The sequence below is a fragment of the Monocercomonoides exilis genome, assembly GCF_001643675.1.
Source record: "Monocercomonoides exilis strain PA203 chromosome Unknown scaffold25-1336746, whole genome shotgun sequence".
NCBI classification, from domain to species: domain Eukaryota; phylum Preaxostyla; order Oxymonadida; family Polymastigidae; genus Monocercomonoides; species Monocercomonoides exilis.
Window position 1 is genome coordinate 559,479 of NW_027150570.1, and position 14,535 is coordinate 574,013.

The 14,535-nt window shown below is 37.2% G+C and overlaps 4 protein-coding genes across 4 annotated transcripts; 2 read left to right on the top strand and 2 right to left on the bottom strand.

Moving 5' to 3' along the window:
* Positions 1-50: 50 nt before the first annotated feature.
* Positions 51-2,342, top strand: MONOS_7801 (uncharacterized protein). The gene is made up of 5 exons (XM_067878154.1): positions 51-86; positions 164-276; positions 325-924; positions 1,023-1,322; positions 1,510-2,342. Exons 2-5 carry the CDS (start codon positions 168-170, stop codon positions 2,067-2,069), a joined length of 1,569 nt encoding a protein of 522 aa, XP_067726587.1. The 5' UTR covers positions 51-86; positions 164-167; the 3' UTR covers positions 2,070-2,342.
* Positions 2,343-2,868: 526 nt separating this feature from the next.
* On the bottom strand, positions 2,869-4,831 carry MONOS_7802 (uncharacterized protein; the record flags this gene model as incomplete). Its single annotated transcript, XM_067878155.1, has 4 exons — positions 2,869-3,210; positions 3,278-3,543; positions 4,143-4,309; positions 4,416-4,831. 4 exons carry the CDS (start codon positions 4,829-4,831, stop codon positions 2,869-2,871), a joined length of 1,191 nt encoding a protein of 396 aa, XP_067726588.1.
* A 2,561-nt stretch (positions 4,832-7,392) lies between these two features.
* Positions 7,393-8,235, bottom strand: MONOS_7803 (uncharacterized protein; the record flags this gene model as incomplete). Its single annotated transcript, XM_067878156.1, has 1 exon — positions 7,393-8,235. One exon carries the CDS (start codon positions 8,233-8,235, stop codon positions 7,393-7,395), a length of 843 nt encoding a protein of 280 aa, XP_067726589.1.
* Positions 8,236-10,960: 2,725 nt separating this feature from the next.
* On the top strand, positions 10,961-13,514 carry MONOS_17640 (uncharacterized protein). Its single transcript, XM_067870579.1, has 4 exons — positions 10,961-11,038; positions 11,175-11,199; positions 11,263-11,747; positions 11,843-13,514. The coding sequence occupies exons 1-4, from the start codon at positions 11,018-11,020 to the stop codon at positions 12,665-12,667; spliced, it is 1,356 nt and encodes a 451-aa protein (XP_067726590.1). The 5' UTR covers positions 10,961-11,017; the 3' UTR covers positions 12,668-13,514.
* The last annotated feature ends 1,021 nt before the right edge of the window (positions 13,515-14,535 follow it).

Genomic DNA, 14,535 nt, shown 5'->3' on the forward strand with positions numbered 1-14,535 from the left:
AGCTAAAACATTGAGGTTTGCGATATATTTCAATCATATAGATCTTACCCATTGATTCATAATATTGATTAGTCCATCAATTTCAGGTATTGAAATTCTTTCATATTATAATTTTCATTGAAAATCTTGTGTTGTTGCGATTGTGTTTGTTAAAACTAAATAGGATCATGTATAGCAAAGAGGAATTACCCACTCTTATTCAGAATTTGCCCACCTCAACCGATCCAGAGGAAATCAAGAAATGCTGCTTGTCTGCTGCTGCAATTGCGCAAGAGTGTTTGTAAATTTGTTTTATCGATTTTATTGTTTGAGATCTTTGTTCAGTAATTGTTAAGCCAGAAGGTGAAGAAGTTGCTGATATTCCCCAGCTTCTTGATGACAATCTTCTTCAAGCGCTGGTCGATGTTGTAAAAGGAAGCACTGATAAGCCTAAGGTTGCTGTTAGAAATGCCTTCCGTGCATTGGGCGATATTTCAAAGATGCCAGGAGCGAAAACAAAGTTGAAGGAAAAGGGTGTTCTTGAAGGTGTTAAACTTTTCCTTGAGCGTACTGCTGATCACGCAAAGAACACACCCGATAAAGAATCGTTCCCATATTCTGCATGTGCGTTGTTGAACAATCTTATTGTTCCCGAGCTTCTGACAACATTAATTGGTCTGGGATATACTCCCTTGTTGATCCGCTTGATGAAATCGTCAGTTACAACTCGTCCGTCTGTTTCTGTGTTTGCAGCCAATGTTCTTCGTAGCTTTGCTGGAATTGACGAAGGAAAACTTGAACTTATGGCAAATGAAGCTCATTCACATCTTAAAACTGTTATTGAAGCAGCTATCACTGCCATTGATGCTGGGCATTCTGCAAAAGAGGATCTCTTGTTTGTGATTCATTTGTGCTGCAGAATTATTTCTTCTCTTTGCGAGAACGGTTTGTTTTTTTTTTTTAATTTTTATTTTTATTTTGATTTTTATTTTTTTTTTAATAAATTCTCAAATTTTTGTAACTTTAACATTATTTTGTTATAGTTAACAATGTCAATTCATTCGCACAAGGAGGTTATGTATTCTTGTTGCACAATGCTTCTCGCTTGTTCGCACCAACTTTCGAAGCGGTAACAACTTCAATTGAGAAGTCCAGTGCCACCTTGAATGTTTTGATGAATCTGATGAAAACAGAAGAAGGTGGAGAAGAAGTCAATGGAAATGTTGATCTTGCCACAATGTACGGAATGCTTCAAGAAGCCCTTACGATGGACGCGTCAAATGCAGACACTGGAAAAGCTCTTCAGAAGCTGACATTGGGAATTGGAGGAATCTTCACAGGAGGTACATTTTAAAGAGGGAGATATTATCTTTTATTGTTATTATTATTTCATTTTTTCATTTTTTCCTTCATTTTATTTATTTATTTATTATTTTATTTTATTTTATTTTATTTATTTATTTATTTATTTTTTAATTCAAATATATTCATTTGTTTGTTTATATTGTTTTCTTCTCTGACCATACACAGAGCCCGACACTCCTGTTACTGCTCAGCAGTTTATTGCGCTGTTGAACAAAGCCTGTGATGTTTATCTCAAAACGGACTCTGAAGTGATTTTCATTGTCACATCGTTGATTGTCCATCTGTCCTCGTTCGATGGCGGGCTTGAGGCTCTTCAGGCAGACGACACTATTTCCACCAGTGCTGTTGTGCTCGGCCATTACTTGAAGGAAGAGCGGTCCGAAGTGACTCAGTCGATTCTTCGTAATGTTGTTGTGATGCTGAACACTGGATGCTCTGAGGAAAGAGTTATTCCAATCCTTGCCTCTCACGGAATCTTTGCGTTGTTGAAAGAAATTTGCGGACTTCACACAGAGCTGAACAGTGAGATTACCGACACCGCGATTGAGCTTCTGAGCCGTGTGGCAACAAGCCCAGATGGTTTGAAGGAGATTTCTGCTCCTGAATATGCAGCGACCATCAAGGAAGTGTTGAACTATTTCACTACAGTGAATCTGAGCGACGAAAGAAGAGACTCAATCATTGCTAAATGCACTCAACTTGTGCAAGCGCTTCCACCTTCCTAAGAAAACATAGAAAGAAATTTGGGTTTTGGAGTGATATTTCAAATTTTCATTTTTTAAATTTTGTTTCTTTTTATTCGAATTTTTATTTGGTATTCAATCAATCACATCTAGAGAAACAGAGTGAAGCCATTATCTGTTTCAACGCAAAAACTTTTTATTTATCCTTATCATTTTTGTCATAATTTATTCGCGAGCGTAGCAACTTTTTGATATAAATTCAAAAAAAAAATTATTTTTTGACTTTTTTTTTTGATGGAAATACTAGATACAATGAGAATAGAAAGGTTTTATTCGAATTAAAATAACTTATTCAAATAAACAAAGTTTATTCGGAATAAATTATTTTTATTGGAATAAAAAAAATTAATTGGAATAAACTCTGGCTTTTCGGAATAACTTTTTTCAAAGAAAATTTATTGTGGTTTCAAAAAATTTCTCAAGAATCACTTTCTTTAACAACACTTAAAAATTAATTATAATTATCCATTTATATTTAAAAGCTATTTAATTGGCCAGATATGTTTAAAATGAATTACGATCAAAAAACTTTTGCACTGTTTTGTAAAATGAATGATGATAAATTATATTCAATAATTTACAAATAATAAAAGCAATCAAAATAGACCTGCAGTTAACGACAAAATAAATTTCATCATTTCGCAATGTTTGTTAATTCTTTTTTGTTATTTTTTTCTGTTTATTCTTCACATTTATGATCAAACAGGATAAAAAAACCAAAAACAATATCCAATCGCAAAAGGAAAATAATTCGATGAAATTGTTCCAGTCACCTGATTATTCATATTATTTTATCCTCCACACGAAACTCTATCAGTAAAGGTGATGTTGTTCCAGTTGTTTTTGAGTAATACTGAAGAGGAGTCTGTGGTGGGAGATGACAGTGCGAAGGGCTTCGATGGTGAGTATCAAGAACAGAAGAGGTAGACAATTGGGTGTAATGGAATTGAGAAAAAGAAGGATTGACAAATGCCGAGGAGGCTGTGATGTTTTGAGTGTGCAGCTGGGTAGATGAGAGTGAAGTGTCGAATGAGCAGGATATCTGCTGCTGTTCATCTTTATCATAACCTCCTTCTTCTCTTCTCATGTCCCTCCTCCTCCTTTCAGTTGCTGCTTGCACTAGCTTTGTGCCGAAATTATAATTTATTCAATGTGGAATACATATTATTCTCCATCGCCTTCATCTTCACCTTTGGCTCTTCCTTTTGCCTCCCTTTCCTCTGCTCTGCGCTCAATTTGCATCTGAAATCCGCCTTCTTTGCCTCTTCCATTTGAACTTGAACTTCTCTCTCTTCGCTTCTTGGCGGTGTCATGAAACGAGCAGATGAACGCAATGTGCCTTGAAGCTCCTTTTCCCTCCAACTCCCATTATCCCTTCCATTCCTATTCACACATTCAGCACAGCCGAAGTGCTGAAACAGAGCGGAATGCGCCTCTTTGGAAGAGGAAAACGGTTCTGATGCATTTTTAGCGAAACAATTAAAGGCATTAATAACGATTATGATGATGTTGAGAGAATAAAAAGTGAATGAAATAATAATTGGTTCAATTTGTCTGTGCTTCCGATCGAACAGCTTTAATTAAACAGAAGGTCGATATTCCGATTTAATGCAAAGAAAGTGATAATGGCATTGAAAAAGTTAGAGAAGGAGTTTATGAAGAAGGCAATGACGAAGTTGAAGATGGGGCAGTCGGTGGAAAAGGACAAATCGCAGAAGAAGAAGAATCATTAAAAGAATCTGAAGAATTTGAAGAAAAAGATGAGGAGAAAGAGAAAAAGAATGAGAATGAGAAGAAGGAAAAAAAAAAAAGGAAAAGGAAAAGGAGGAGGAGGAGGAGGAGGAGGAGGAGGAGGAGGAGGAGGAGGAGGAGGAAAAGAAGGAGAAGGAGAGGGAGAAGGAGAGGGAGAAGGAGAGGGAGAAGGAGAGGGAGAAGGAGAGGGAGAAGGAGAGGGAGAAGGAGAGGGAGAAGGAGGAGGAGGAAAATAAGGAGAAGGAGATGAACAAAACGATTTGTTCGAAGACAACAGAAAAATCAGTTGGGACTGAGTAAAACCAGATTTTCCATCTTTGGCTGCTGAAAGAAGTGTCTTTCTTGTCCTGTCCACGAAATCTGAGTGAGACTGAACAGATGGCAGAGGATGAGAGAATGCTGCACAAATGAGGAAAATGGTAGATTGGAGATGAACATAAAAGCTGAGCCCGATTGCTGCATGTTTCCTGCTGTTTCCAGAGTGATACCGCAAACATATTTTGCAATGGACTTCTGAAAGAGTTGTGATCGATCACCGCTTGCCCCGCCTCCAGTTTACCAGTAGATACGCTAAACAGTGTTGGCGAAGACGTAGAAAGCGCACTCGTCCCAATCACACTCACTGTCTTCCCTCTCCCTGTTATTATTATCTTCTTTTCCCCAACACTGATTGTCTTCTCTTCGCTCACATGCTTCCCACCCAGCACTGTAATAGTGGAGATCAGCTGCACCATGCTTACCCAAACTGCTTGTCCCACTGTCTTGCATGGAGCTGTTTCGGTCATTCCATACAAATTGTTCGTGTCATCCACACTCACGCCAACATAAATCGTTTTGAACTTGAGCCAATCCTTCTTATCTGTGTGCTGATATGCCCAGTCACTGGTCCAATATCCGTAGCACACTCTCTTCTCATCTGTGTTTGTGGTGTAGCATTCATAGAACGGATTATTTTGAGATAAATATACACTGTAGTAATCATAATATACCATATCATGCCCATATGGAGTGGCTGCAGAGCATTTGCATTCATGAAAGAACAGAAAATAACAATAAAAATAATTGGTTGGAACTGCTGTGTTTCTGGATTCAAAATACAATCCTCCTCCATTTGCTGTTGCTGAACATGAAATAAACTGGAGGCTCCTCATTTTGAATGCAGCCGGAACATTGTAGCAGCACATTCCTCCACCAGAATCGTTTGTTAGTGTTCAAGAAGTGAATATGCACTAAAACACGTAAACACTCTCCCCTTTACCACTTTCTGTTCCAACAAAGATTGAAAATTTTGAAATTTCCCTAAAAGAAGTCTTTTCTCGGTGAACTGCTTTGAATTTTGATTTTTATGCAATTCTGCGAATCTGTTAATTGAATAATTTAAAAATTGAACACACTTTCATCGTTTCATAAATGACTCTTCTTCCATTGACCATAACCCTTCAAATATTGCATTTCATCATGTTTATCCACATTTTCGTGATCATCATTTTAAGAATTCGTATTATTTCTTGTAATTCTATTTGATCTCCAATCCTATGGCAGAAATTTCCAGATTTTCTTTAAATAATTTGAGACCATAACTGTTTGAAAAAATTTTTTAAATTGCATTTCAATGAATAAATATTGCTTATTAATCTTTAAACGCTCTTGTTTTCCAACCCTTTCAAATTGACAAAAAGGATCATTAAAACTTTTGTTGAGGGATTAATTGGAATAAACTAGGTCTTTCTGGAATAAACTTTTTTAATTCGAATAAACTGGTGTTATCTAGAATAAACTTTGGTTATTCGAATTATTATTTTTATTTCAATAAAATTTTCTTATTCCAATACCATCTACTAGTTGTAATATGTAGTTCATGCTTTGGTACGTCTGCTTTGCATGAATTCAGACAAAGCTCATAAAAGCTTTTTGAAATTTTTGAATTGATAAAAAAAGATACCAGGCAAAAAAGTGAAAGCCAATTGATTGAATTTGTTTACAGTGTAACTTTTTGTTTTTCCATTTTCATTAAAAGCGGACACTTTAATGATGACAGATCTGCAGCAATTTCTCAGTTGCCAATGAATGAAAAGCTTCAATCTTCAACAAAATCATCCTTTCGATGTTAATCGGCAAATGTTTCAAACAAAAAAAAATTTATTCCTTCGAAATATTCATAAAATCAATTTTGTTTTTTTGAGAAGTGCATGATTATGATTAACTCATTGTTTAACGTTAACCTCTGTGTCCTAACAAATAACTTTCAGCACTGTCCGTCACAAACAAATAAAAAAAATAAATAAAATTAAATAATAAATTTGATAGAACGCAGTGAGACAGGATTTGCTCCGAAATAATGAGTTTGATCTTAAAATATGGGTGGTTTGAGTGAAAAACTTCACCCACCCCAAATGACGTGGAAAAAAGGGCGAGATAAAAGTTCAAAACAATAACATAAAAAATTAAATAATAAATTAATGTATTGTCAGCTTCACTTCACCACCGACTTCGCCTTTTCGCCTTGGTCACGAAGACCAGAGGGCAGGGGACATTGCCCCTCGGAGCTGTCTCCTGCATTCAGTGCAGGGATCCGGTGAGGCGAGTATTCTGGTCGGAGCAGAAAGAAAAACCACTCTCGCTTCCGCGAGGCGTGGAAAAGAAAACTGCATGTGATATGCTCTGCCTCCCGCTCTTCTGCTGCATCAGCAGAGCAACCCCAATCATCACACACTGCATAATTAATAATTAATTCTTCTCTGAAAAAACAATAATAATCTTGTAAAGGAGGAGGATCATGCTTGAACTTTTTATTTGTTTCCATGTTTCTCTAAACAGGTTCTAGGTGCACTCTTGTGACTTCGGGCGGTTGATCTTTTCCTCTTTCCTTTTATATCTCGCCCTTTTTCTCGTCATATTCCTCCAAATATGTTTCTCTCTTACGCACCCAGCCACTCTGAGTCTCTCCATCCGCGTTCGTATTATTTCGGAGCAAATCCTGCTCACTGCGTTCTATCAATTCGCAATAGAGCGAATATACGAACGCAAGGAGCAGGTTTGCTCCTCAATAATGAGTTTTGAAATCCCTCGTTCTCCTCTCTCCTCTGATCTTAAACCCTCATGCCTAGCACCTTGCCGTGCGGCGGATGACCAGAGGGACTGCGGATGAAGGTGCGGCCTCTATCCCTACTCCCTCCCCCTCTTGCGCTGTTTTCGGTGGGTTCTCGATCGGGTCTTCTGTGCTTGAGCGGGCATGACAATTTGTCCTATGCTTCTCTCTCCGCGTTTCCCCCGATCGGTTTCGAGCTTCTTCTGCAAGGCAGTTTGTCTACCCTCCGTAAGCTCCATAATGTTGCGGGGAATTATGGAGGGTGTCTCATCACCCTTGGGAAGTTGTGCTATATCGCTCTCGTGAGGCGAACTCCTCTCTCGAATTGACCCTCGACTCTTCGACCTCTTCCTCTTGCTCTGCTCCCCCCCCCCCCAGTTGTGATGTTTCTTCAGGATACTCCTTTGCTCCAGATTCTGTATTCTCATTTGAAATCTCTTTTCCTTTGCTGTCCTTCTCCGACTTTTATCCCTTTTCAACAAGGGGTACTGGGCCTCCGATTGTCTCCAGGATCCATCTCGTGTCATGAACTGGTAGCACGGTGTAATACCCCTGGGCTTCTCTAGAGCCTGGCGCCCATCTCGCGTACGCATTAATTGCTTTCCAATCTGCCGCTTGTTGTCTTGCCAAATGTGTTATCACAGCGTGTCTTATCGAATACGCGGTAAATGTGTCGGGTATTCCGTTCTCTCTCAAGACAGCCACTAATTCTTCTTTAATCCTCTGCAAGTTTGCAGGTTGCCTCTCCTTGATATCGAACCACACATGTTCGTCTCTATAGGTTGTCTTTGCATAACCCATCCAACGTTGGAGCGCTACCACCGCATCGATGCGTGGATTTGGATGCTTATTTATAATAACATTTACAGTCTCTCCCTCTGATGTTTTCGTTCGTACTTGTGTCTGGACTAAATCCTCTTTAAGTATCGTTGTCTCTCTTCTCATCCTCTCCAGCTCTGCTGGCCTTAACGCACCAAATATCATAGTTAAAATGAGAGCCCTCCTTTGGAGGGTCTGTGGGTCTTTCATATCGTGAGTGGCTTCAGCCCATTTCGTGATGATTTTCAAGTCACACATTGATTTGTATCGTTTGCCTCTTCTTGGTTTCTCCCCCACATAGGTCTTTAGAAATATCTCTATGTCTTTCACGTCAACCTTAGTCTCTCTGAAGAGGTTAATAGAATCCAGCACTTTCCGTACTGTCTGATTTATCACTCCGCTTGAGAGGTTTGTATTCGAGAGTGTTTCAATGAACTCCGCCATAATCCACTTTGCATCTTTGTTTGTGAGGGGGTCAGTGTCATCCATGCTCTTATTATCTAGAAAATGTTTGAATCTTCGCAGCGCTCTCCACGTATCTCTTTCGCTCTTCTGATTTTTTAGTATTGCTGCTGCTATGTCCTTCGCTCCCACATGTTCTCCTCATGCAAAAAAAGAGGTCACTTCCCTGTATATTCTCTTCTCAATAATAACGCTTATTTCCTCTCCTGAGTGTAATTTACAGCCTTCCCTTCTCATCTTCGCTTCCGGAATCATGCACTCCTGAAATGACCCCAGGGTCTTTGTCAAATGCCCAGGCTGCAGTAGCTAGGTCCAGGTCTGCACCTGCCAGGATGGCAGAATCAGAATCGTCAGTCCCCTCTGAGCTTCGTTCATCTTCTCTTTCAGGGTCCGTCCAATATTTCTCCGGAAAGGGTGGACTAGCATTACCTCTCTTCCTTGCGTTTCTTTCTCTCTCTTTCTTCTTATGGAGGATAGTCTGCAAATACTTCCGCAGGGCACCAGCGCAATCGGTTCTGAAATTGTATCTTGTGTTCTCTGTGTGATTATTTGCAATATCTCTGCGACCTTCTCCCCGCTCAGTGCATTGTCCGGTTTCTTCTTAGTCCGGCTGAGTGCATTAACTGGCATTTTAGCTGAGATATGAGGAGCCTTCTTCAATTTTCATCACACCGTGCTGTGCGACTTCTTTCTGTATCCTTATCTCACGATCTTACGAGGTCATCACATTTCTTATATTCTCGCGATATTTCGCGGTTTCTATCTTTGTATCTATTTCGCAATTATATGATGTTTTTCGTCGTTTAATCGTTTCACTGGAGCTCGCCACTATTTTCTCTTCCCTCTCTCTGTTGCGACTCTTCGCGACTCCTCTTTCCGTCACTACTGCTGTTCCCATCAGTTCGTTCCAATTATCGTTCCCGTTGCTGTTCCCACTTGAATCCTTGGGGGAGCTAGGGGCAGGGGGACTGTGATCGGGGCAAGCCTCCCAGCTGGTGCTGGGGTATTCTGTGGTGGAGTTTGTGTTGTCTATCTCCTTTCTCTAAAGATCGTAAAGCTCCCATAAAGCCACATTTCAGGAACTGTCTGTTGGCGAAGCCCTGAGCATTCCTGCCTACGCAATATCTTCTTGAGCACCCATTCCCGTCCGAGATGAGGCAGAGGGCTGTTGACGAGTCGGGAGATGCACCGAACCCTACGGGATCTCCCTCTGCTTGAAAAAAGCTGGTGTTCTCCACCAGCCTCCTGAGACATTCAGAAGCATCTTTCGTCATTTTCTCTTCAAGGAACCCCTTCACATTCTTTAAGTTCGACTGGGGATTTTCATTCAGAAAATCAATGCGACTGATACAGTCAGCAACAAGGGTTTAAGTTCAGAATAGTCCTCTCAGACTCTCTTTCTCTTCTAATTTAAGGTGCGCTTTCCTTTATTTCTTTGCTATGGGGATGCATTCACTTTGGATTTTTAATGCCCGATTCAACAGCAGGTTGAAAAAGATCCATTATTCTGCTCTCTTCCGATGAATCCTTCCTTCCCAAAGCTGTGATTGCTCCGCTGGCTGAAGTATTCCAGATAACGTCTGTTAGTCCGAAAAAAATTTCTTTTCGCGTTATGAAATAAATGTGTTTTTGATATCTTCGCTCATTATATTCGAGCCAGCTTTGCAAAATTCAATAAACTTCTTGAGTTCTCCAGCTTTCATTTGGTGCGTCAGCCATTCAATAGTGAAAATTTTTGTGAAATTTTGTGACATATCTTCCTCTTCCCGCTCTTCTATTCCTTCGAAATCACAATCGCTGTCCTCTTCGTCTTTCAACTTCTTCATTTGATTAAGAACGCGACAGCCCCTCAACAACTGTCTGCGTTTCTTCTTTGTGATCATATCATGGAAATTTGTTTCAAACTCCGATTCGCTTGAACTCTTCCTGGATTTTCTTCTTTGTCGCTCTCTCTTCACCTTTTTCATCTGAATCGCATTTGTTGCTCCAGACTGTGTTGGTCATGTTCGACTTCTTGTTAATTCTTCTTTCACATTTTTTCCTCTCATCAGTCTTTGCGCAAGATCAAAATCCTTTCCCTCACCGTCTCTGTCAACCGATCTTACAGGTTCTTGTTGTATTTTCAGTGCGGACAATGGTATCAAAAACAGGTTTGAGTTTTAGCGAAGTTTGATCTTTTGCTACCAAAAAATTCATCCAATACTCATAATCGAGGAGCATACCTGCTCATTGCATTCGCATGTTCGCAACATTGCGAACTTTCAACATCCAACATCACTTTTTCTCCACAATTTTTATCTGTTTTGATTTTCATTCCTTCATTCAAACAAATATCCAGAAAAGTCATAATCTTGCTCTTTCTCTTTCATCAACTTGTTGCATCGCAACGATCAGCTCTCTTCCTTGCAATTATGTTCCAAAAAGCGAAATAATGAAAATTTTCATAAACAGTTCTTTTCTCCCGCTTTTTAAAGGCAACAGATGCAGATATCTTCAAACCGATAAAGAACATGATAAATACAAATGAACAGTTGTCCTCATTCAACGTTTGTGAAAATAAATATCCTTTTTTGTTGTTTTATTTTTTAAGATAATATTTCTCATAATGCTGGATTTCATTTATCTCCATCATTAACAAGCATTGTCAAGGAAACAATATTCCGAATTTCACAACAAATTTTTGTTTGATAATCTAAAATTTATCTGATAAGTTATTTTATGAATTTGAAAAATCAGTTTGATCGATGAAACCATTACAAGAAACAGATAACAATTATTCATTGCTTTTCTCGACAGTTGCTTGCCAAAAATGTCAATGCAAAGAAGGACTGTATGAAAGCTTATATTTTATTGATTGTGCAATGTTTTTATTTTTGTCATTTTGTTCTTTCAAACTGGGCGATTCTTCGAACGAAATGGCGTATTGCGAATGCTTTCTGGATGAATTAACTCGGGGGAAAATGAAGGAGCATCCAGTCGAAAAATTCACTGGTTTGCGAACAATATTTATTTGAATCCTTGATGATTGCGTTCTTTTCTTAATTTATTTTGAAGAATTGTTTTCTGAACTGGAGAATTGTTCTGAAATGGAGCAAAAACAGAAAATTGAAGAAATGAACGAACTGATGAATGAAATGAACAAAGTTGAAATTTGCTCTGTTTTCACAAATGGACAGCTCGACAGACTGAACAAAATGATTGAAGAAAGGAAAATATCTTTGGAAAATGCCATTCCGTTGTTGAAACACATGGGGTATTGCAAAGCGATGAAAGATTTCTTAGGAACTTCGCTTTGCAAATCGTCTTTACAAGAAAGATTTGAGAAAATGATTGTTGAAGAGAAGAAGAAAAAGAATGAAAAGCTTCTTGTTGATCTCTGCGAATGCTATATTTCTCTGTACGAAAGTCTTCGAGAGGCATTATTTTCAATTTGTGTACCTTGCCTTCTGAAAGTTGCATTGAACAAAGAGGAAAGCGAAGAGAATCAAAAAGAAGTGGAAATGGCTTTGCTTGCTATGTCAAATATTAAAGCATATCATGTATGAAATTAAATCTTCCTTTTTAAAGACGTTTGTTTCGATTTCAATTTCAATTTTTTATTTAAATATATATTTTATTTTATTTTTTCGTGAAGCGTGTTGGAAATGGACTGTATTTGAACGAGATGACAGAAATCTTGAAGTATCATCAGAAAAATCACTATTTGACACGACTTGCCTATCAATCAGCATGGGTGTTTTTGATAAGCAGATGGACTTATGACAAATTTCTAAACAGCAACGTTTTGAATGAATTGCATTTTGTTGGAGAAGCAACAAGAGAACTGGAAGAGTTGATGAAATGCGCGGATTGGAAGAGAAAAGAAGAAGAAGAGGAAAGAGGAAAAGAAACGAAAGAAGAACTTCTTTTATTGAGGTGGCTTGTGATAATAGATTTTTATTCTCAAAAAGTCCAAATACATGGAGAAGAATTCGTCAAACTGACAAGATGCATCATAGATCTGTGCAGAGCAGCAAAGGGAAACTGCAGAGAAATATATAGGAAATGCTATTCATTTTTTTATTATTACATTTTTAGAGCCGAATCTTTTTACTACTCGTTGTGCGAAGAGGTTGCTGACTTAATTTTGGAGGAAATGCATGGGCCAACGATTGACAATGAAGTTACAACATTAAACATAGATGCTTTTTATGATTTTTTGAGAGTATTAAGAGGAAAAAGGGAAAAGAAGAATAGTTTAACTTCGTTTATTTTGTTTGCCTGGAACTGGCTGAATGGAAAGGCGAAAGAAGAAATTGAAAAAGAAAATCAGAAAGTGATGTTGTATAGAGAGCTGTGCGAAAAGATGGAAGAGGAAGGATATGAAGATTTAATTGTCAGCTTCTATAAATCAGTTTTTGATTTAGCTCATTTTAGGGCGTTATCAAAAAATCCAAACGATTATTTTGTTTATCATTAAGAATCATAAATTAAAAACGGGCAAAAAGTGAATTTCTCCATCTTGTTAACTGTATTCATCAGAGTTTTATTCTTCCTGTTCTTCTTCTTTTTTTTCTTGAATTTTTCTTTAAGTTGCTTTGCAGCTGATTTCGAGCAATTTTTTTTTGACCTTTCGTTTCTATTTTCACCTTTCAATCTTTTTCTACCAGTGTAACATTCAAATTTGTAATTCACTTTATTTTGAATTTCTTTTATTTGCATTCATATTTGTTTTGTTGTTGTGTATTTTTCCTCATTCACATCTTCATCTTCTTTACATGTTCCATCAACTTCCATTCGGAAATCCTCTTCTTCTTCATTGCAGTCACTGTGATTGCAACTCCTCAAATCCCTCATCATAACTTTTCTTGGGATCTTCAATTCTTCTTTCTCCATTTCTCAGGTTGCCGGTGCAATTGCCTTTGTGTTCTCTTCCCCCCAAAAGAGCCGATGCCTTGTTTGTTGTTTCTCTGTCATCGTGCTTTGAAATGAAGTTGTTTCCAAAAATCCGCTTTCTTCATAGATGTGTGCGCGCACCAACACATCTTCTGAATGGGACTTCTCCTGTTCACATGCTTCAATTTGGAATTCTCCTATTTGCGGATGAAGAAAGAGAGGTTGAAGAAAGAAAGAGGAAATATTGCACTTATTGAATTGAGAAGACATTTTTTTCTGTTTTTATCAAATGGAGCAAAGCGAAAGCCGCTTTGACTGAAGATGGAAGAGCTGAATTTTCTGAATAATCTTCTTTCAATTGTTTTTCATCAAATTTCAATTTGATTGATCTGGTTCTTTTGGTGGGAGCACCAATTATTTTGCCTCTGAAAAGCAGTTATATAATCTCTTTAATGTCTTCAACTCCTTCTGTGAGCGATGAATTTCATTTCTTTTCTTCATCAACTTCTTCTTCTTCTTCTTCTTTGACACCAGCAACCTGTGATCATTCATTCTTTTGGGGAAAGGTGAGTCAGCAAATGCTTTGAATTCTTTGTTTGGTTTGTGTGATAAATTGAAACTTTTTTGAAGAAACATTTTCATTGAATTTTTTTTATCTTATTGTTTCTGTTCAGTCGAATGGAGCAAAAGAAGATGGATATGGTCTTTGTTTTATTTTGACTTTTTTATGTGTGAACAAAAAAAAAGTGAAAAATTAATCGAAAATTTGTTTAATTTGAAAAAAATACAAAATATAACACAAAAAGAAGTTATCGAAGGAGTTAAAATACAACGAGCTTTTATATAAATGAAATTAGAGATTATTTCTAAAGAAAATGTCATTTTAATGGGTTTCGTCCCTTGTGCTGGTTTTTCATATAACTTTGTATTTTGTTTGTGTAAAAAAAAACGTAATATTCTTTACAATTTCTTGAAAAGAAAACATTTTTTTCTTATTGTTTAATTTTTTAAATCATTCCACGATGTTATTTAACGTGTATATTTAGTCATAAAAAGTGCAAATAAATAAACAAAATTTTTAATCAAAAAATCAATATTTAATATTGAAAATAAATTGAATATGCAATTAGAAAAAATTTGCTAAAATTTCCGTGAAGAAAGAAATAAATAAGTATTTAAACGAAATGAATGAAAAAGAAGAGTTTTTTGGAATAAAAATGTGTAATGGTTTTCTGACATAATAAAACAAAATGAAAGAGATTACAACTCACACGTTTAATCGAAAATTAATAAATAAATTAAAAGAATATTCAACAAGCATTTCAAGTTACACTCAATATGAAAAACATGTAAAAATTGGTAAATCAACCACAACAATTTTAATGAAGATGAAACAAACAAATAATAAAAAAATAACTGTTGCACATAAATGGCTTTATGAAATAAATGGAA